Source organism: Apaloderma vittatum, unplaced genomic scaffold, assembly GCF_000703405.1.
Source record: "Apaloderma vittatum isolate BGI_N311 unplaced genomic scaffold, ASM70340v1 scaffold9690, whole genome shotgun sequence".
NCBI classification, from domain to species: Eukaryota; Metazoa; Chordata; class Aves; order Trogoniformes; family Trogonidae; genus Apaloderma; species Apaloderma vittatum.
Window position 1 is genome coordinate 19,113 of NW_009696196.1, and position 22,486 is coordinate 41,598.

The 22,486-nt window shown below is 39.4% G+C and overlaps 1 protein-coding gene across 1 annotated transcript; it reads left to right on the forward strand.

Annotated features, from left to right (window-relative positions):
• The first annotated feature begins 1,437 nt into the window (after positions 1-1,437).
• CA1 (carbonic anhydrase I) lies at positions 1,438-18,839 on the forward strand. The gene is made up of 8 exons (XM_009873916.1): positions 1,438-1,474; positions 1,702-1,899; positions 3,057-3,175; positions 5,118-5,213; positions 6,095-6,157; positions 7,359-7,514; positions 8,854-8,952; positions 18,726-18,839. Exons 1-8 carry the CDS (start codon positions 1,438-1,440, stop codon positions 18,837-18,839), a joined length of 882 nt encoding a protein of 293 aa, XP_009872218.1.
• The last annotated feature ends 3,647 nt before the right edge of the window (positions 18,840-22,486 follow it).

The window sequence follows — 22,486 nt, forward strand, 5'->3', positions numbered from 1 at the left end:
TAGAAAGTCGGTCAGGTGAAGCTGTCTCTCAGCAGAAGTTTGTAGTGGTAATTTTCCTTTAAACATTTTCCATTCTGATAAAATTTCTGAACAACAGCAACAAAAAAAAACCTAGAAAATTGCAATCAACCTGTAACTGAGATGCACATAAAAGCTATCATATTCCTAGGAATGAATGCCACAAGTTTTACAGGTTATAACATTACTTGCACAATGGTATCTGAAATTCCTGACGTCAGCTGTGGACATCTGCAAAGGCAGATATCAGTAGTTTCCTATTACTGAGAATAGTCTGAAAGAAGAACAGGAAAGTGTCAACAGGTTCCATTTTTGCAACGCAGGATGACAAGGCAATGCTTACAGAGCCTATGATAAACCTTAGTTTATATAGAAATAATTACTCTGTACACTCAGTTCAAATAGTTACAAATATAGATAATACCACAACTGTTTAGCTATACTGCAGTACTTGTCAAGCACATGGTCCTAAAAATACAGTCATGCTTTTAAACATATATGATTAAGCCAGACAAAATCCTATATGTGTTTGCAGAACTTAGCTTTGAAACAGAGTCACGGCTTGTTATCTTATTACTGAAGAAATAGGTGACTCTGTGTAAATACTCTTGAACTACAAGATAGGACCTACTTCAAGAGAAAACTTGGGAAGTTGGACTTCATTCATGTACTTAATAATGTATCAGTCCCCAAGAAGACTGCCTAGAAGATTCTTAGCGGTACAAAAATATCTTGAGATCATTCCCAAAACATCTGAAACTGGTAGGATTTAGTAAACCTCGGAATTCCTCTTTCAATAACGAGAATATCCTAGTCATATTAATGTAATGCTTAGTAATATATTGACCATTTCATTGCACACTGTCATTGTTATTTGTTTTCCACCACTAAAAGCTACTGAGATTGACTGTTTTTTAGTGACTGTCAAACTTAATATTCTAAAATCCACACATTGATGTCTTAAATCCTTGACATGGATTTTCAAAAAGGCTGAGTATCCATTGCTTTCTGTGTAGTTTGCACTTTTATACAATTATTGTCCTTTGGATTGTGAAGATTTAGTGCAAAGGTCTTTGGAAAACATTTGAACAGTCAGAGTAATGTATAGTTTAATTTGGCATCTAACTCATATCTGTCTTAATATATGTACTGAATCAGAAAGTAAACAGATTGCAAACCCCGCTGTTTCCTTATTACACTCCTTTCTCGTATCACAGTTTCTCGTGCCATTCTGAAATCATATGAAATCAATAAAGGTTGGTTAGAAAATATGACTGTCTTTACAGTTTAGGCAGGCATATAAAAGCCCAGGTGTAAGTTAGAAATTCAGAAGCAAATCAAAGCAGAGGTCTTGTCTTGACAGCTTTCATCAGCACCAGTTTCTTTTTAAAGAAGACAGTACCTCTCAAGGAGAAAAAAATGGCAAATTTGAACTGGAGTTATCAAGGCAACAATGGTAAGAGCTATCGCTAATAGAAAATCAGATTTATTTATAATGTATGGAGTATCTTTTTATTTTCCTTATAAAAAATCTTCAGAATTACGCTGATTGTTAACGTATCAAGTATCTATATCCATACAACTTATTGTATTATCTGTACAATTTGTTGCAAGGAAAAGTGTAATGAATTCGATATTGGTACAGAATTAGAAAACTTCAAATATTTATTTCTTTTTGCCTAGGACCTGACCACTGGCACAAGTTCTACCCTATTGCCAATGGAGACCGTCAATCTCCTATTGATATTAAAACCAAGGAAGTAAGAAAAGATGCATCTCTGGGGCTTCTCCAAATCACTTGGAAACCTTCTACATGCAAAGAGATAGTCAATGTTGGACATTCATTTCATGTGAATTTTGAGGATAAGGACAATCAATCCGGTTAGTAAAAAGGGAATCTGAAGAGGGGGATGTGAAACGTTTTCTTTTTTCATTTTCTTTAATGTATATAGAAAGCAAGACTAGTTGCCTTTTCGGAGTATTTACATAGATTAGGTTTTGCCTGCTGATTTTGCTATACTAGTTAGCAACACCCTTAACTGTCACAGAAGATCCAAATTATATTCTTCAAAATCTGGACTTGTTGGCAAGGGTTCTTTTGTTAATGGCAAAAGGACTGGTAATTTCCTGGTAGGAAACTTCCAGGATAATCACTGATTTGGGGAGGGGAAGGTATGAGGAGAGTTTCCAGACAGAGTTACTCAATTGTTGTGGTGGGTTTTTTTAACCAACATGCAGTGGAAGATTTATACATCTGTCAGAGTTACTCACAATATAACTCTGGACTAGAATTTTTTTCCTCAGAGTCTTGATAGCAAAGAAGGAGATTTCTTTGTGCTGATGTATAGCATTGCATGTGCTCTACGAACTCCAGGTTCATGTTTCTAAGCACTGTGCACAATTAGAGCTGCCTGTCCCCACAGTGGGAATCAATACATGTTTATGTCTGTGTAAGCAAGGAATTAATCATAATGACCAATAAACAGTGCCAATAACATTTGAGTACACCTGTGGCATCTCATAATCTCAATTAAGAAAATACCAAGTACTTATAACTGTTACTTTTGTGAAGGAAGAGACCATCAAAACAGTGTCATAAATAATACAAATTTTAGAGAGGTGTGAATTCCATGAGGTTGGATGTTTTGTTCCATGGTTATTAAAATCCAAATACTATTTTTGGCAAACTGATGGTTTTCTGCATTTTTCCTTCTGTCTTTCCTCTAGAATAGAAGGTATATTCACAGCTATTTCACTAGAATTTTGGAACTGTATTGAGGAGACACACAGATTTACTATAACCAATGCACTCATATATATATATCTAGAACTAAAATCTTGATGTGCTTAACTGCACATACTGTTGTTTTGGTTTTGGTTTGGTTTGGCTTTTTCCAAATATGAGAAAACAATCTACTATCAAAATACATTAACATGGAAAAAACTGCTTGTATGTGATAAAATCTTTGAAACATATCACTTGCCTGTCAGGAAGACTTTACCGATTGACTTTTTTCCCATACTTCATGCATTTGCAGTGCTGACTGGCGGACCTCTCACCGGAACATATAGGTTGCGGCAGTTTCATTTCCATTGGGGCCAAAACGATGAGCAAGGCTCAGAGCACACAGTGGATGGAAGACAATATGCCTCAGAGGTAGAGTCACTGAAAGAAAAGTCAAAGTCAAGTTTTCAAAGTCTGGTCACATATATCATCCCTAGCAGGGAAAAAAATGTAGATGGCTTTGCTAGTTTTTTTCATTCTGCAAAAGAAATAACGTCTCTGAATGTGCAAAGTTGACTTTGCAAGAGCAAATTACGTTTTGTGGTCAGTACTTATTAATCTAAATTTAGATAACCTAAATCCATATTTAAATAATTAAATAGGGCTCTAAGGTGCAGGTCTAAAAGTAAGTAACATCTGCTAAATGGTAAAAAGGTCAGCAGTACAAGTACATTCAGTTTAATACTAAATCCGCTGCTTTTTAGAGATCACCCAATGCAGCACCACAATCGTAGCTGGAGCTCTTCAAAGCTACAGGCATGCTGATCACTGTAAGGGGCTTGGTTTTGGTTTTTTTTTCCTTGGCCTTTCAAGACCAGCAAAAAGAAGGAAACCCAGAAGAAATTAATGAAGAGAAGGACGTGAAAATGTTACCTAGTAAGGGCACCAGCAGCTGTCAAGTACATTAAAAGTCTTCAAATAATGAAGCAAGGTCTGGTTTACATAAGTTAAAAACCACCTCTAAATTAACAGATTTTATTTGTTTTCCAGTGCCTTAGTATCCTGCTAATAGTCATCAACATGCCAAAATCCAATTCATGTCCAATCCGTGTAATGTTATCTTTGGCAGCTTTTTAGATTTTAGAAACATTACAACATGACAAACTGATGGGACGGATTATACATTTTTAGTTTACGCATTAGGAACACACAGCCAGGAATGTGTTCCTAATAGGAAATTTTCTGCTGTTGAGAGTGCTAGAGCCATCTTATTTAACACAGCCAAGAAAAGAAAGGGGTGCCCCTTTAGAATTGCTTTCTGCTGTAAAGAGATAATGCACTTAAGCCGTGTTTGAGTAAAGCATGATTGTTTATGAGTTTGCTTTGAATCAGTAGTTTAAAATATGTTGAAACAGCAAACATGTTTAGTTGAATACATAGCAATACCATTTTTAAAAGTAACTAAAATTTTTAGAAACTCTGATTTAAATGAGAATTTTAAGATGTGTATTATATAATATTTCCCGTCCTGATTCTATATTTTAGAATACCCTTGTATTTTAACAAGTTTTGACATTTTTTTGTGATCACATTGCTGAAACATATTGCTGTACAAATCATATTGCTGAAACATATTGCTGTACAAATAATCCAGGACTAGATTATTGCCAGAGAGTTACATAGTTACTAAGGAATTGCTAGGCATATTCACAGGTGAGAAGGCATTTAAAGAAGCTCTTATGATTTCTAAGTTGTGTAAGTTTGTGAAATTTATATTTCACCAAAAAGATAGCTCAGGATATAATATAAAGCATACTAGGTTGAACAAAAGTTCCTTAAAACTCTGTTAGAGCAAATATTGTCAAATACTTGTTGAAAGATCTATGTTGAATTTAAACCACCCACACCGATGATGTTTGTGACTATACCATCAGTCTTTTGCAGTAAATGGGACTATTGTGAATAAATATTGCACCATGTGTACCAAAGTGGTTACACTCCTCAAAACACTGTTTCATGTATCACATTCTTAAAGACATGGAAATAAAGGCATGAACAGGAGATTGTCAGCAGCAGAGTTAGGGGAATATATGCCCCTTGTAAGCTGTGATTGTCCACATCTCTGTGTACTTACCTCTAAATTGCTTTTAGGAATACGTGCAGTTCTGCCTACCCCAAGACAACGCCTGGGGTATGACTCCTGACAACACCAGGGCAACTCAGCAGAACACCAAAAACCTGCAGGCGTTCACAAACACATTACGAGTTTCTTGGTCAGACCCGAAGAGTGCAGGGTGGTGCTTCTGTTCTACTCTAACTGTGGCGTTTCTGTGTAACAGAACCAGCTAAAATGATCCTGTCAATTGCTTTTTAGCTTCATCTCGTTCACTGGAACGCGGACAAGTACTCCAGTGTAGCTGAGGCTTTCGACAAGGCAGACGGTTTGGCAATTGTCACGGTTTTCATGAAGGTCAGTTACTGTCACAGTGAAAACACGTGTCCCTCTTCCCCTTCCTTATCAAAGCTGTAGTCAGTGATGAGGACTAGGAAAAACCCATCTTTCTGTTAAATCAGTGGAGTTGACTGTCTCAGCCTGGTTTAGCCCACATTGCCAACTTTGCCCATTCTTCTACTGGATGGTTTACCCAAAGCCTCATTTCATCCACAGACCATTCAAGAAGAGCTGAGGTTTAAAGCATGGGTGCTGGTGAGCTTGTGGTGTTTCAGCCACCTTTGCAACAGTCAATGCTCACACCTTTTATGTTTGCTTTCCACCCTGTTTACAGCGATGTGAACTTTCACAGAAAGACAGTTTGAGTCACGTGTGCTATTACCGCCTATCAATCATAAAAGAGAACTCTAAATCAGAGCTCAGTCTTGAATTCATGTTTGTGGCATATTTAGTCTTTCAAAATCAACTAGAGGCAGGGAAAGAATGCCTTGTTATTACGACATTAATGTTTATTTATTGCGTTAAGGAAATATCATGAAATAATATCATGTATTATTATATACTGCTAAAATATACTCATAGTTCACAATGCAAAAAAGACACCATCAAAACTATCTCTGAATTCTTTCAAAGCGAATTTCAAGGATAAGCACATATGATCAGAGCAATCATATATTTCTAAACCACAGATTATTTTTGCACTACTAGTTGCAGTGCTTTGCCAAGCAGAAACAAAACTTCCTGTTACTTCCTCAAAAGTTCTGAATTTTGTCTCATTCATAGTGGGTTTGCAAAGCTAAACTAATCATCATTTATAAAGCATATTCTTATTCTTGATTCTGCTAGAATAAAACTCTTGTTACATGTATAGGAATTTAAAGTATTCTTTTAATTTACAGCTTGGCTCATGCAATGAAAACCTGAAGGCTGTCTTGAAGGCCTTGGAGTCAGTAAAGACTAAGGTAAATCTCATCACGGCCTGATCATGATAATATCTAAAATAGTTAAAATCTACACAGTCTCTCATCTGCCTGTTTTAAGACTTCAGAATAATGGAGGGCTTCAGCTAAAGGAGACTGTTGAGATGACAGCATGGTCCTGGACATGAGTTTATGGGATTCCATAAGATATTTTGTAGGTTCAGATTGGATGTTAGGAAGAAGTTCTTCCCCATGAGGGTGGTGAGACACTGGCACAGGTTGCCCAGAGAGGTGGTGGCAGCCCCATCCCCGGAAGTTTTTAAGGCCAGGCTGGATGGGGCTCTGAGCAACCTGATCTACTGGGGGATGTCCCTGCCCATGGCAGGAGGTTGGAACTAGATGATCTTTAAGGTCCCTTCCAACCCTGACAATTCTATGATTCAGTTCTATGATCCTACAATTCTACTGTTGGTGTTCCATGCTGTAGATAGCTATGGGCTCTTGTCTAAGAGTACGCAGTTCCTGATTCCTACTAATCCTACATTTCCATTCATCTCTCTGTCAATTTAAAATTACGCCCTGTGCCCATCACTAGAGGTAACTCACAATAACTGATCTGAAGTTTCACTCACTTAAAGGAAGGAAAAAATGGAGAAGAAAAAAATGTCAGAACTGCACTTTTCTTAAGCTCTCTTGTAAAGCAGTGACTATTTCCACTAAAGGCTCATACAGGCACAAGATAAGCAGAGACTGAATCTGAAGATCTGAATTTTAGTGAAGTATGTTAAAAGTACAACACAGCATCTCCCACAGGATTTTGAAAAGGAATGTAGACTTTGGCTCTGAATATGCAAACAGTATCAACATGTATGAATCCTCCCTTTAACCTCAAAAGACAGCTGGGAATCAATTATACACCAAAGTATTTAACTTGCTCAGGAGCACAGAGTTAAGTAATTTGAAAAAACCCCACACGAACACAACGCTTTAGTCAGTGATGACTGAACTCTTTGGTATCTGATACCATTGGGGGAGAAGTTGGTTTTTGTTTGATTTTTTGGGGTAATGGTCCTCACTGTTGGTCGTGCCAGACTAGATGTATCGCAATGTCACCTCTGATGCTATGAGAAAACAGTAGTGTTTTGAAATTACCTCCTCTGATTTAGGAACATGCTCCCTTGTAGCCTGAGATGTAAATCCTACCTTACTCATGGGCTTCATTAATGCAGCATATCTTCCACAGGGCAAGCAAGCTCCCTTTTCTGGTTTTGATCCTTCAACCTTACTGCCTAAATCCATGGAATACTGGACCTACCATGGCTCTCTGACTCATCCTCCCCTCTATGAGAGTGCCATCTGGATTATACTTAAGGAGCCAATTACTGTCAGCTCAGAGCAGGTACAGTATTACAAGGAACAAGACCATGCTCGTCTTTTAGCTTCAGGGACATTATAACTTTACATTGCATTGCTGCATTTTATTAGGTTTATTTGTCTCATTTTTAATGTAAAATGAGTACTACCTTTACACTGCATTATTGCTCTTAACAAATACTTATGATTCTGCCTCATTTGGGTTAGGCTACTCACATCTTACAAGGTCTTGGGGGAACTGAGATGACTTAAGATTGTTGGAGTTGCTTCCATTGCTCCAGGAAAGGCAGCTTTTTTATTTAAACTCTCTTGCACTGCTGTGTCTCCCAAAGCACAAGCCAGGCAGAAAGCTGAAGTCTTCCCATCTTCATTCCTACAATACTTCCCAAAAGAAATTAATATTTTCATCAAATCTCAGCCATAAACCTGCCTGAGCACGGAGTTTTGTCATGTGCCAGAAGAGCAAATATCCAGAATTCTCCATTCAGTGTGTCGTGGGTTAACCCTGGCTGGCAGCCAGGTGCCCACACAGCCACTCTCTCACTCCCCCTTCTCTGCTAGACAGGAGGAGAAAATAAATCAAAGGGCTCAAGGTTTTTATTGTACAGTGGTTAGGAGCTATACCAATTACATTATTACTGCATTATTTTCAAACTATGTGTGTAGGACAAGCTAAATATCCCTCACTGGCCTTATTGAGGTAAGTATTCTTTCTGTTTTAAACTCCTATGAAATTGCCTTATGCAGTTAAATTATTGCCACCTATCTTTCTAAAGGTGTTTGAATTAATATCTTTCCAGATAAGGCTAGTTAAGTACTTTGAATCTTTGAAAATAAAAACCATGCATGTTCAATATTTGTTCCTTAATATTTGTTCATTGTATCCTTAATATTTGTTCATTATTAATTGTTCAATATTTGTTCAATTAATTTGTTCAATATTAACTGGGCTATTCAGTCGATAGGGGGAAGAAATTAAGTATAAATAGTTTGACGTAAAAAGCAATGTTTAAAGCAAAGCTGGATTAGTAGTAAGGCATCGTTTTTTACTTTCACAAGTGGTAATATTTTTAATTTATCAAAACCCAGTGTTTTACATTGGTGATAACACAGTGGTACCGGTGTCTGAAAGTTTCTGTGTTAGTTAGTTTTAGGGGTGAAGAGGATATTCAAAGATGGGTGTTCATTCCAATACTTCTGTGGCAGTGTAAATCCTGACTTGCAACTGGACTAATTCAATATTATGAAGATTTTTCTTTTTCTAAATAGAAATTTAGTTGGGAAGAATAACGATTTCTCACTGACATGCAATATAAAAGTGAGAAGCTAAATATATCCCTTTCTTCCTTCCTTGCCTCTTTTAGCTGGCTCAGTTCCGCACAATCCTGTCTTCTGCTGAAGGGGAAGCGCCTTGTCCCGTACTGAGCAATCACCGGCAGCCCCAGCCACTGAAAGGCAGAGTGGTGAGAGGCTAATTCCAGACAACCAAAGCAAATCTGAAGCAGCACATCCCAGCAAAGTCTACAGAAGAATCCATCAAAGAAACGAGAATGTTCCCATCCTGCCAAAAGCTGTTGTAATTCACTGTGGCATTCAGCTAGTGCTTTTATTGGAATTAATCTAAATTATTTTGTTGTGGCAGGCAACTAATCTGTTTTAATGCATGACTTTTAACAGTGAAATGTAGTTTAAAATTTTTTATGAATCTTCACATTCCTTCTGAGGTACTATGGTGATAGGCAAAGTATTCAGAGTAAAATTAATCAGTATCACAGAGAGAGTTTATGTAACAGTATGAGATGTCTATTGTTTTTTGCAATAAATTTGCTACTATTAAGGGCAGTCACTAATGGATTATGGTTGATTTGGCTAATAAAAATGGGTTTTTTTCTGGTTTAGCTGATACGTGCTTGATTAAAATTAAATTAATAAAGAATGCACTTAGAAATGAAGCAGTATTGTAACAGTGCTATGCTGTCAGTGTTTTAAAAGAAATTATATGATAATTGCTGTTTCATTTCACCTGCAGATCTAATAAAGAATTATTAGACATATGCTCAAAGTACCTTGGTTTTGCTGTACATTTAAGTCCCACAAGCAGGGCACATGTTTTACTGTTTTTCAGGCAGAGCAGTACTCAGCTCTGCAAATAGCTCCAGCAGGGCCAAACAAATTAATAGTCAGCAGTGGCAAAGGTCTGAAGAAGATAAAGTCAAACCCTGGAAGGAACAACATGAGAACAGAAATTACATTTCCAGTTGACCCGATGGTGCAACTTAAAGGTTATTTGACTGAAATGAAGTACCTACATTAAATTATGCAAGTGACTATTATCTCTCGGCGTTTTGCAGCACATGTTGCTGCAGATAGTGTTTCCTCTTTAACATTTGCATGCCTTTGGCTATACAGTAAAAGCAGTTCTATAAACATTTACAGCTCTTTACACTTCCTCTATAAAGTACAGAAATTTTTCAAATCCATATTCCCAACCTGTTCAAAAGCTGAATTGCTTTAACTGTGAAACACCACCTCCGCTGCAGTCAGTTGCATACACAGGGACATATACCTAGGAGCGCCTTTTCAGATAACTGGTGTCCATATCCAGCAACTAAATCTGTACAGTCTTGATCTGTGACTTGCCACCACAATGTAGTAGCAACAATTTGAAATCAATAACTGATGAAATATGAAATCAATAACCGATTACTTGCTCCAGTCAAATTATCTTATACCTAGTTGGCTTGTGTACTTTTTCCACCTTACGCCATTAGCCTGTTAAGCACAATGACAGAAGTCAAGACTCTTAATTCAATGCATTTGTCAGAAACACAATAAAATCATACCAAGAACTTCCTTTATTCTCTTCCAGAACAGGTGCCACATTTGTAGCTAACTTTCCATGTGAAATAGGTCTTGAGACATCACAAGGAATTTGCACACAGAAAAAAAGAAAAGGTCATTCAGTCTTGTTCTCCTAGCTTGGAACTAAAGGAAGAATTGTTAACTGAAAGCGCAGAACAGCAAGCACAAACTGCAGATAAGCACATGGCAGCTAAAACGTAATACTTCAACGTAGTCTTAGACCTCCACCTTTACGAATAAGAATCTCTTTTTTGTCAGAGAAGCTTCTTCTCCTAATAATATCAATCCCTAATGCAGAATCATGAACAAAATGGGAACTAACACATGAACATGGGAAAAGAGTTCAGTATTCAAAGCAGTCTCCACTTCTGTGTGAATTAAAGGGCAGAAAAACCAGCACTCAGTCAGATATTCCTGCCATCCTCTTCAGCAATGCTTACTCCTATTACCTTATTAAGCAAAGCTAGTAAAATTGTCTGTTCATAAATCTACAAAAAGAATTACAAAAAGGTCAATAATTCCCTCGGATAATTGATATCTTCTTAATGAATGACTCTGAAACCACGGCATGTTTCCCTGCCTTAGTCCAACAACTACATCATCCCTTTAACTGCTGAAAATAATAATTTTTACTCTTCTCAGTTCTCCATAAAAAAAAAAATCTGATGGTGCATATGGGAAAAGTGAGAACAGAGACACAACTATATGAGTTAGACTGGTTTCAAAGGAGACATCTTCCTTGTAATGGCAAAAAAATTAAACTTTACAAAGAGACCACAATAGGTACACATGTGACAAATGGGAACAAATCTGTTAAGGAGATTCATCCAGTCTCTTAAAGAAGCCCTCTAACTTGTGTCCTGAGTTATATCTTGTAATTTCTCAGATTTGGAGTGGGCCTGAGCTGCAGAGCTGTGACTGTCCCCATTGTCTGGCTGAATACAGTCACTTGGAGGCTTTTGCATGTGTGCACAAGGGTGGCAAGAAGTGTGAAGCTGAATCTACTGGTTTGTCTCAAGTTTATCCCCAATATAAATGACTTCACCCTGCTTCTTTTTGTGTAACTCCTCCAGAAAATTACCTTAATAAAATACAAGTGAAAACATCAAGTATAGACAACTGTGAAAATCAAATAAACCTGATTATGACACCCAAGAAAATGGATAAGCAAGTCGTAGTCTGGGAAACAGCAGGGCAAAGGAAATGTCCTTGACTTGACCAAGGAAAGGCAAGCTCATTTCATAGTATCTCTAGACTTTGACTATGAGCGAATGAGAGATCTCTTATCTTTATAGCAAAGAAAGAGAAAAAAAATACAAACAGGATTTTATTTTACAATATAAAGATGTCACTATATTGACATCTAATGATACTTGCTGACAATATAAAATAGATGGAAAGGGAAATTACCTAGTGCAGTAGTTTGAATGGATGATTTCTCAATGCCAAAGACTTGAGCAAATTACACAGAAAACTGAAAATATTTTAAGTCTTATTTTAAGAATAGCATGTCTGCCTTTCACCAGAATGAATCACTTTCTCATTTGCTGCTCCACATTTTATCTGCACATAAAAATATTGCTATCTGTGCACTATGCATCAACAGCCAAAATCAGCAGTAATCACCTTTAGTCCCAAATGACAGAGAAATGAGCAAATGTAACTTCTGCTAAGCTTCTCCTCATCTTGCTAAGACTTTTGAAATACAGTAACTCCGCCAAAATTAAGTTCTCCACAGCTGTGAAAAAGTAGTTTACACTTAGCATTTAGCATTTAGGATCTGAGCAGCAGAATGTGCTTCAGGTCAGGCTCCAGCAATCCCTCCTATCTTGATCTCTGCTGGGTGCATTAACTAGGGCTCCTTCATTGCTCTAGTTGCCCTGATTAGGTTGGTTTATGTTCCACATTCATTTTTCCTTTGGAAAATCCTTCTTAATGCAACTTTATCCTCTTGTTGAGGGAAGAAGTGTAGTGTTACAACCACAAAGGTGTCAACTAATAAGAATGCCCATATAAAACCCCATAGATGAAAGACTGTACAAGAAGTCTCATTTCTTTCATAGGAGTCCTCTACATCTTTAATTCAGTTTAATAATAGGTGCAGCAATGCAGGGCTGCAGTGCTTAGCAAGACCAGTAGCGCAGGATAGGAAATGCAGGGCTTAGAAGCAGCTAGCAACAATGCTGGGCAGTGGAAGAAGTCAGTCACAGCAGTCAGTCACATTTAGAAAATGCACAGATGTAATAGTATGTCTTGAAACTTTAAAACTCATTTTTCAAGCAAAAATGCTTGTTGAAATCAACACATTCACCAGCTATTCTGAATTTCATAAGAGAGGAGAGGAGAGGAGAGGAGAGGAAAAAAGAGATGAAAGAATGAAAGAACAACCGAAGGGGAGAGGAGAGGAGAGGAGAGGAGAGGAAAAAGAAAATTTCTGAAAAAAACCCACCAGGTTTAACAGTATACTGCTGCCTGTGTTATGGCAATGCATTATAGCTTCCGTGCATGCCTTATTCAAGTTTTTCTGCATTAGCACAGAGCTCAAATAAAATACATTAATTTTTTTGAGTGCTTAGGCCATTAAGTCTTTTGCAATGCTCCGAGGTAACCAAGAGGTCATACCATAAAAAAATTTAAAATCAACAAACTAAATTGTGCCACAGAGTTCACCCATAGTGTAGCTATAGCCAAGTCAGCTTAAATAGCATACATGTAGGAAATACACACCTATGTGGTTGTGTTCACACCAGCACGGTACACTGTGACTAATTTCTTTAAGGGCTATCCATTGCAGCACTAAGTCAGCCAAAGGTGTAAGGTTCCTCACGGGAGGGTGCTAAAAGAGCCTGGGTGACAGGGAGGGAACTGCTCCCTGCCACCAGGCACCAAGTGCCCTTCATCCCCAAGGTGTCCCAGAAACTTCCAGCAGATGAGCAAAGGGGGCTGCTGCCAGGGGACACTGGCCTGCTAGGGTCTGTGCAGCCTGAGCAGGTGCAGGACCAAGCTCTGTCATCTGGAGGTCAGAGATGGCAGCAGCACTTTCTGCTCCTGCAGCGTGAAATGAGCGCTTCTCTCAGTAACAGAATATCGCCGCCCGATGAACCCCTTTTATAGATCCATTACATTCGCTTCCTATTTTGTCTATGGAGAGGTACTGCTCACATCTGGATAAATCTGTGAAAACAACGTGCTGGAATATCTTATCCCTGATATTCACTGTATTGGGTAATGTGTAGCTTTTGCTCAGTTTTCTTATAAATACACACACACACGCACACATGCACCCCAGGGTGGAAATTTAAGAGTGAGTTGGGGAAAACCCCAGGCTTCCCTCTCTCTTCCCACCCTGATGGGGAATCAGTTTCATTTCTCACATATCCTTTGAAGAGTATTTACTCCTCCTCGGGACACCTGTGAGCTTAAATCCATCCTGCCTGAGGAAGAGAAATCCAAGGATGGCCAAGGGGTGACCGAGCGTGTGACATGCCTGGTGGCTTTTGGCACCATGGTGGGGCGATGGCTGCTGGAGCAACCCCTCCATAAGCAGGCAAGGGAGCTCAGCTGAAATGCTGGCCGCCGGGCTCAGCTCTACATAGGCCAGCGCTGATTTTGTCAGTCAGATAAGACAGTTTCCTAAGCAGCGTTTTTTCACCTTTTGGTCACAAAAATACCAGATCAGTGCAGGGATCATTGAGGCATGAGAATGCACTTTTTTGAAAAAATACAAATTTGGTTTGTGGTAATGATTTGGCGTGATCTGACTCTCACCAAAATCTTTAGCAAATTGCCTGTTGACTGAAGTTGAATAGGACAAAGCAGCGAATGAGGTGAAAGACTGGAAGAACATAGTGTCTGGCACCACAAAATCCGATGCAATAAAACCTCATCTATCTGGTTACTGGATAGATAACATTTGGTTACCAGAGCAGTATAATAAGATGAATCAATATAAAAGATGGAATCGTGCACTGCCAATACTTTTATAAATGGTACTTGTGAACATATCTTCTCCTGCCCTGCTGTAAACTCACTCCTTCAATGTGCTAATCAGGAGAGAGCTGAGGGCTGGAGCAATTGGGTCATCTGGGCCGCCCCTTGAAACCAAACTGTTTCCTCATGATAAGGAGACACTAACCCTTGGCACAAAAACAATGTGCCATTAGGAAATGTTTAGATTTACCCTTGAAAAATGTGTTAGGACAGATTTAGTAGTAGTGGCATGAAAAGTTGTCAGCAGCTGACGTGACAGGATGAACCCTGCCTTACTGGGAGGTTCCCCATGAGAGAGAACAAGGACAGGGACATCCACAGACACTTTTGTGCAAGCAATTGGGCTTCCCTGCCGTCCTCTGGGGGAGGCTAGATCTGCACGTCCCCCTCATTCTCTCACCAAATTGTGTACTCTTCCATTGATCCACACTTGTGAAATGTGGTCTGATATTCTCTTACAGAACTATATTTCGTAATTATCTTAATGGAACTGGCCATTACTACAATGGCAACATACTTTGGATGCATGGTCCAATGGAGCCACTGTGTCTTCTGTCTGGGAAAATGCACAATGCGCAAGAGGAACGTCTGAAACTGGGTCACACTCCAACTATGCAGAGTGCTTTCAGCCCTTGAACAAGTCCTGCAGGATTAACATTAGGCAGGATTTTACAAGGCTGACAGCTAACGATGTTGCATTTCGCATTTCCATTACATGTCCCACAGCGAAGGTTGTAACATGGGTTCTGTTGTTACTTGGTCAAGGGAGGGAAAGGCTCCAGGGAAAGCCTCCAGTCAGCTTTAGATATTTATTGAAAAGGAAAGTTATGCCAAGACCTACAGAATTGTTTCCTATTTCACTCCTCATACCCTGCTTTTGGCCTCCTAGGTTACCCTGGTGTGAACATTGCTGCCATATTCTGTGACCCTTTAGCCCTCCTTCCAAGTATTTTTTGTGTGCATATTTCTTTCTTCAAGTGACATTTTAACTCCTTTGACCATATCCAATTGATGATAGGGAGATCTGCTTCTATCCTCCTTAATCACGCCTGCATGGTCCTGGCTTTGACTTCAGGATCATGCACCTCACAAAAGGCTGTGGCTGTTTCCATAGTTAAATCAGCATTTCAGTTATATACTGGTGTCTGTGACACAAAAGTCAGAGAAATCTTGAATTTCTACTGAAAGCAGCAGAGTGATGAACAGAGCAAACTTTAATGCACCCATTTTGCAAATAAGGAGAGGCAGAAGAAAGGCTTACAAAAGGATTCAGAAGATGCATTTTGGCACCTATAATGAAACTTAGGATGAATGTCAGCAGCTATATTCAGTAAAGGACTCCCGAAAGTGGATGCCAGCCTGCCTCTCTCATTTAGGAGACATCTAAATACCACTGTCACACAGGAACGCTGAGTGCACCGGTACCCATGCAGGAACCAGCTTATGAGACTTAACGTGCCCAGACTGAGTGGGGACAAGGTGTCACACAGCTGCATCAGTGGGATTCAGAAAGGAGAGAAGTGCTAGTGAAGCCCTGGGTCATGCTGCCACACGTGGCACCCCTAGCACACAGCAGAAGTGTTAGTTGTGCCCATACTACCAAATGGAGAAGGACAGGACTTGGCCATGGTTAAATGGAAGCTCTCCAGCGTGGCTCTGGCAAATGTCTGATAGAACTCTCAGAGAGAGAGCCCAGAGCAGGTGAAACGATGGTTCCCAATAGATGACATGCAGAAAGGTCACAGAATCACAGAATGTCAGGGGTTTGAAAGGCCCCCAAAAGATCATCTAGTCCAGCCCCCCTGCCAGAGCAGGATCCCCTAGGGCAGCCACACAGGAACGCATCCAGGCGGGTTTTGAATGACGCCAAAGGAGACTCCACAAACTCCCTGGGCAGCCTGTGCCAGGGCTCTGTCACCCTCACAGTGAAAAAGCTTTTCCTAATACTCTTGTGGAACCTCCTATGCTCCCGCTTGTATCCGTTGCCCCTTGTCCTGTCATTGGATGCCGCTGAAGAGAGCCTGGCACCGTCCTCCTGACACTCCCCCTTGACATATCTATAAACATTAATGAGGTCACCCCTCAGTCTCCTCTTCTCCAAGCTAAAGAGACCCAGCTCCTTCAGCCTTTCCTCATAAGGCAGATGTTCCACTCCCTTCATCATCCTTGTGGCTCTGCGCTGGACTCTCTCCAGCAGTTCCCTGTCTCTGTTGAGCTGAGGGGCCCAGAACTGGACACAATATTCCAGATATGGCCCCACTAGGGCAGAGTAGAGGGGCAGGAGGACCTCTCTTGACCTACTAGCTACTCCCCTTCTAATACACCCCAGGATGCCCAGGTACACAGAAAAGTTCGGCTGTACAGACTCAGGGTATGTTATGGCCCTCGTTCCAGGACCAGAAAGTGGGCCCTGGCTTGTTTCATTTACCATGATAAGAAGAGCAACTACCTTCACTGCAAAGCACGGCAAATATGCTCAATTTCCCAGAGGAAAAGCAAGGGGCTTTTGATAGTTAACACCCACATTCAGGAAGTAGGTGGCTTTCCATGCTCAGCCTGAGGGACCCCTATTGCCTCTGCAAGTGCCCTGATGAGCATTTATGAACCAGTTGCACTGGTTTTAACACGAACTCTTCACTGCTGTAGCTGACTAGTACTTGCATTGTGGGTGTGATATGACGCCTTTCTGTAAACTCAGAAAATAAAGTGATAGCAACAAGAATATGCAACTAATTTATTTTTAATTGTCTAGCCATTCATTTGATTAGTGGCTATATATTTCGTCTGGGTAGGTTTTTCTCTGCCAAACGAGAAAGCTGACTGTTAGTGCCAGTAAGAAGCATTAGCTAATGTTTGTACAGTGCCTACCAATGCAAGAGTGCTAAGTACTTGAAGTGAAACACATTTTAGCATTCAAACATCTTCATGCTGAATAGTTGATCCAGTGCCCAGACTGGGATGACTACTGATTCTGAAGAGGCTGGGCATAGTCTTAAGCCATAATAGAAAAAGAAGTCCAGTACAGATATATAAGTAACACAACTAAATGGCAGTGCACACTTTTCAGAAAATGAAATTGAGCTTTCCCTATTTCAACACAAAGCAGTTCAGTCACGTTTTCCTCTTGCATGAATTACTGGATGCAAGATGCAAAAGAATATTCTTTAGTTTAATCTTTCCTTTTTTTTTCTTTTTTTTCTTTCTATTTTAGTAGGTGCTTAGTGCAAGTGGCTCTACAAACAGTCCTGGTGTCATGATGAAACACACCCACGTCAGTCACTAGGGAAAAGTGAAGCACAATCATGAGACTTCTGAATAATTTAAGCAGTATCGCACCTAAGCAGTGTGTATTCTTGAGTGCTGTTCAGCCCGGATATCCTGGGTGTTCCCACTCTGCTAATAGATGGCCATGCTGCAGGACTAGATTACTTCCTGACTGCCATAAACCAGAGGTAAGGGCAGTGTAGATTGTATATACCTTCTGTACACTGGTGCAGAGGATGAAATCCAGTTAACCAATAAAGTTAAAAATAAACACAGGCCAGAAAAGAACATTTTAGTTGTGCATTTTCCTGTCCATAATTGCAATTCCCATTTGTCTGTAATCACAAAGAGCTTTTTCCAGTTAATGCATATTTGCAGCGTGCTTGTGTGACCAAAAATCCTGCCTTCAGTCCTAGCAATGATATTTAGATACCTCATAACCAAGACATAGGTCTGGTTTTCTATATGAATCCCTACTGTTCGCTTTGCATAACACCTGCTCAGTGACAATCACCTACACTCAGATGTATTTACTGCATGTGTTAATTTTTCCTTGCATGGAGCTTTCTCCCAGAGCTTCAGGTGCTGGCACAGTCTGGTGTGCTGCCCATAGAATCACACAAGCATAGAACTGTTTCAGCTGAGAAAGGCCCTTAAGATCATAAAGTCCATCCGTTAAATCATGCTCTGCCCAGTGGGTTTCCATGTGCCCAGGGAAGTACAGCTAAGCCAGGACACACAGATCTACTGCCGTGGCTACGCACGGTCCAGGCTCCCTGTACACAAGATGTCTCTGATACTCTTTTTTAATGCCTGAGGAAGTTTCCAGCTAGAGTACATACTGAAAAACGTACCTTGCTCCTACAGAGGGTGTTTCTGCCATGTGGCTTTTAGGCGTGTGGGACTATGGGGTGGTAGCTGCTTATGGAAAACAGGGGAACATTTAAATGCACAGACTCACCTAAATATAATCTTTAAATTCTACATGTCTTTTGTTACGTATCTGGAAGTAATCTTTTTGTTTTGTTTTGTAATCCCTGTTCCACTTTTACGAAAGGGAGTAAGTCAATTCAAGCACATTCTCAGTACATGAGTTATATTGAATACTCCTTTTCCACAGGCTGAGGCTTGGGGACATCCTGCATGTTACTCGGGCTGTTGTGTCGATGTGAAGGTGACACCAGACCGTTGCCTTATTTGCAGTGACATCTACCGGCAAAGGAAATCTGCATAGGGCCTCTTTTCCTGTTAGAAGGTACCTTCTGTGTTCATCTTCCTATCTTTGGCATTTTTCTTCATTTTCTTCACATCTTATCACTCAGTTGTTCACATTGAGCCCAGCAGTTTAGATTATTTAATATATCCTGGTCATTATTGTTGCGATTTTCAAAGGGAAGGTCGCAAAACCAACAGAACTTATCTACATGTAGATAAGCCGGCACTTCTTTATTGCAGCGCTGGGAAGCTTGGAAATCACCCAATGCTTCGAATACCTCACAAAAATTCAATCCATTTATACACTCTTTTACAAAGTTATAATATTTTAACATAAACATGCATACAATGTCCGCTATTAATATTGACCTTTATAATGATTGGTTCAACCCTTATTAATATTCATATATCTTATTTCCATACAATTGCCGGCAATTGGGGTGAGATCACATTTAACCACAAGACAAAAATGGGGGAGTAGGAAGGTAGGGAGGCATGCCTGCGTGAAATACACATATTGGTCTGTCTAAATGAAATATGCTGGTATTGTTACTAAAGCACAGGTACAGTGAGACCAAAGCACAGGTGCAGTGAGACCAAAGCACAGGTGCGGTGAGACCTTTTACAAGTACAAAACATTCCCTGCCAGCTTTGTAGCTTGCACCAGCTCTAGCTCTAGCCAAGGCCTACACACGACTTCTTAGCATAAGTAGAGTTCTATATTCCTTATCCTAATATAAATTAATAAACTAATTTAATTAACATAGTGATTAGCCATTCATTAAACAATTAGCCCCTTAAAACTTAAGTTTGATTGCAACATTATCACCTTTTCAAACCCAGTATCTTTGTCCTTAATCAATCATCCACCTGTCTCCAGATTGCATGTCAAAGCAGAACAAGATTTTGTATCATCAGTACCATTTGCCAGTGCATGTAAGAGCGCTTCAGCACCCAGCAGACACTGACGCTGAGGCAGCATTGTCTCAACATCTTATATTTATCACTTCCATGTACCTACCTATTGAACACAGCTATCGCTGATACCACCCACAAACCAAAACGGAAGGCTCACCGGGCACAGGACCTTGTCTGCAGGCTTCAGGAGGCTGGTGCAGTCCAGCGTCAGCTCAGTTCCACAGTACTCAACAGAATCTGCAGTATTCTAGAGTTATTCTCCACCTCTCTCTTTATATTCTAGTGTATGTGTATTATATACACACACATAACATGTACATAGTATATAATGCATCTACTGATAAACTTATATACAGAGAGTATATAGAAATAATTTAGTAGAGTTGCTAAATATTTTAGGAACAATACGTAGGAACATTAATTAGATTTAACACCATCAGACTGTGAGTACAGAGGAGAATATTTCATGGAATTGCTTGGGATACTTGTTGAAAATACTACACACCATGTTACAGCTACTCAAATAATGTTAATAAATACCAGCTTGCTTTTTTTGTTATTTTGCCATATATAGTTATTGCTATGTATCAGCCAGTTCAAAACTAATTCAGGTCAACAGGTTTGCTGCAGCAGATATTCGTGAAGGGCTTTGCTTTTCTGATGAAGAGCCATGACTGGTTTCGTGAACCAGTCATGAAGATGAAGCTTTTGGTTCCTTTTGGGCATTGGGCCACCAGGCTGGATGTTCTTTGGCTAGTAATGCAGACATATTTAATCGACCTCAAAATTAATATGTTGTTGAATAGCACACTACTATGATTCTTGTATTATTTAGTTTGATACAACAGTAAAATATTGCTGTTGTTTATAATCATATTTGCAATGAAATTGGTAACAAGTACTATTTAAATAAATCTTCAGCAATTTTTGAGTTGTCACTGCCATCTGCAGACCTGGGCACACAGTATTCTTTCAGCTATTAATGCAGAGCTATCTGTGCTTTCTATGCCACCATGAGAATTCAAAAATGATTTTGGAATGTAAGTTTGGATGCTGAGATTCTTAGTGGTTTCCAGTAAACTGTTTATTCATGAAATCCCTAAGAAGCTGGAGTTTAAACAGGGTAAAAGGAAAACAGAAATCAAGAACAAACTCTGGAGAACACCAAGGATGACTGGCTTCCTTTTTTTCCTCAAAAATGCCAAAGTGCTGGGTTTTTTTTAAAGAAAAAAATTATTGACAACACATTTCTGTCTGGTGTTCATACAACTGTAAAAAAGAGAAAAACTGGAAGCAAAATGTTGACATTTAAATGGTTCATGCTTTATTCAAAATATTTTCAAATCAGATACAGAAAAAAATTTAAATCAGATCTTCATAAAAAATACATTTCATCTATCTGTTGCATGCAACCTGTACGATTTGCATCTGAAAAACGAAACTGTCAGGAGCATCTACAAATTATTCAGATTTATGTACCCAACTATGTGGGCGAAATTTGCTAAAAAAGAAGTGACATAGGAACTGGTTGCACAGCACATCAGTTCTGTTAAGGCGAAGCAGAGAATTTTTGTTTCCACATAAAAATCCAGTACTCTCCTGTCAGAGACATTCCCTTTCTTCAGATTCACAGATCACACATGCAAATGTTTCACCACAGTGAAAACTTGTACTTGGCATGAATGATGGAGAGGCCGACAGAAACAGGAAATAAAACAGTAGTTTAGAAACATTTTTGTTTCTAAAACTTCGGCATTATCTCCCGTCTCACAAAGACAGCAGACACTCAGGAAAGGCCATCTGTCCATAGTGAGGACTTCATGAGTAAAAGTATGGAAATAACAGTATCTAAGAGACTAAGTCACGGACAAAATCTCTATTAGGCTACATCCGTACAAAGAGTAGCAAGACTTAATTTATATGGGCAGAACATCGGTGCAAATATAACCTACTGCATTTTTTGTAGGATGCTTTATAAGTTAAGGCATTTATCCTAAGTCCTAAAAAGATGTCAGGGAAGAAGAATCAAGGAAAAGTGAACACAGACAAACAATGGCGATTAAAACCAAAAATGGAACAAACTCTTTACTCCACAGCTAAAACTACAAAACAGGGTCAGACTGTCCGGGGAATAAGAAAATATAAGTTAGGTCAGAAGTTAGCTGTACTTTATCCAGGAGCAGAGTGATAAAGCAGTTTGTCACAATGCTTTTTTATGCTACTTAAAAAAGAAAAAAAACCCTCTAGAGCAGCATTCCTCTGGCATTCGTACCGTCATGCTGAGGCTGCAACCTGAAGGTGCTCTAAGCCTCTCAATTATTTGCAACATTTAAGATCTGAAGGCGAGGCAAGATTAAGCTCTAGAAATCTGCTCCTTGCCTACCTAAAGCTACAGGAATCTAAACCCCAAATTTCTTTTCCATTAAGTTTATTAAAGATATATTACATATTTCTTTCTGTTACGTTACTTTATTCATACGCTATATTCTACTTCTTCCAGCAAAGTTATTCTGAAATTGGTTGTTTGGAAGACTTTTTTCCTAGAATTGATTCCTTGAATTCTTTTAGGTCCCACTTTACACGCTGAAGGCCAGCAAAATCCTATTGCAGAAAAAGTAGAGAGAGAAATCTCTGAAGGGGTAGAGAAAGCACACGTATGTAGCAAGGGGGTGTATGACAGCAAGCAGATGTCTACTTGATCTTCAGCCCATTGTACTCCAGAAGGAAAAACAGCTACTTCCCTTATTT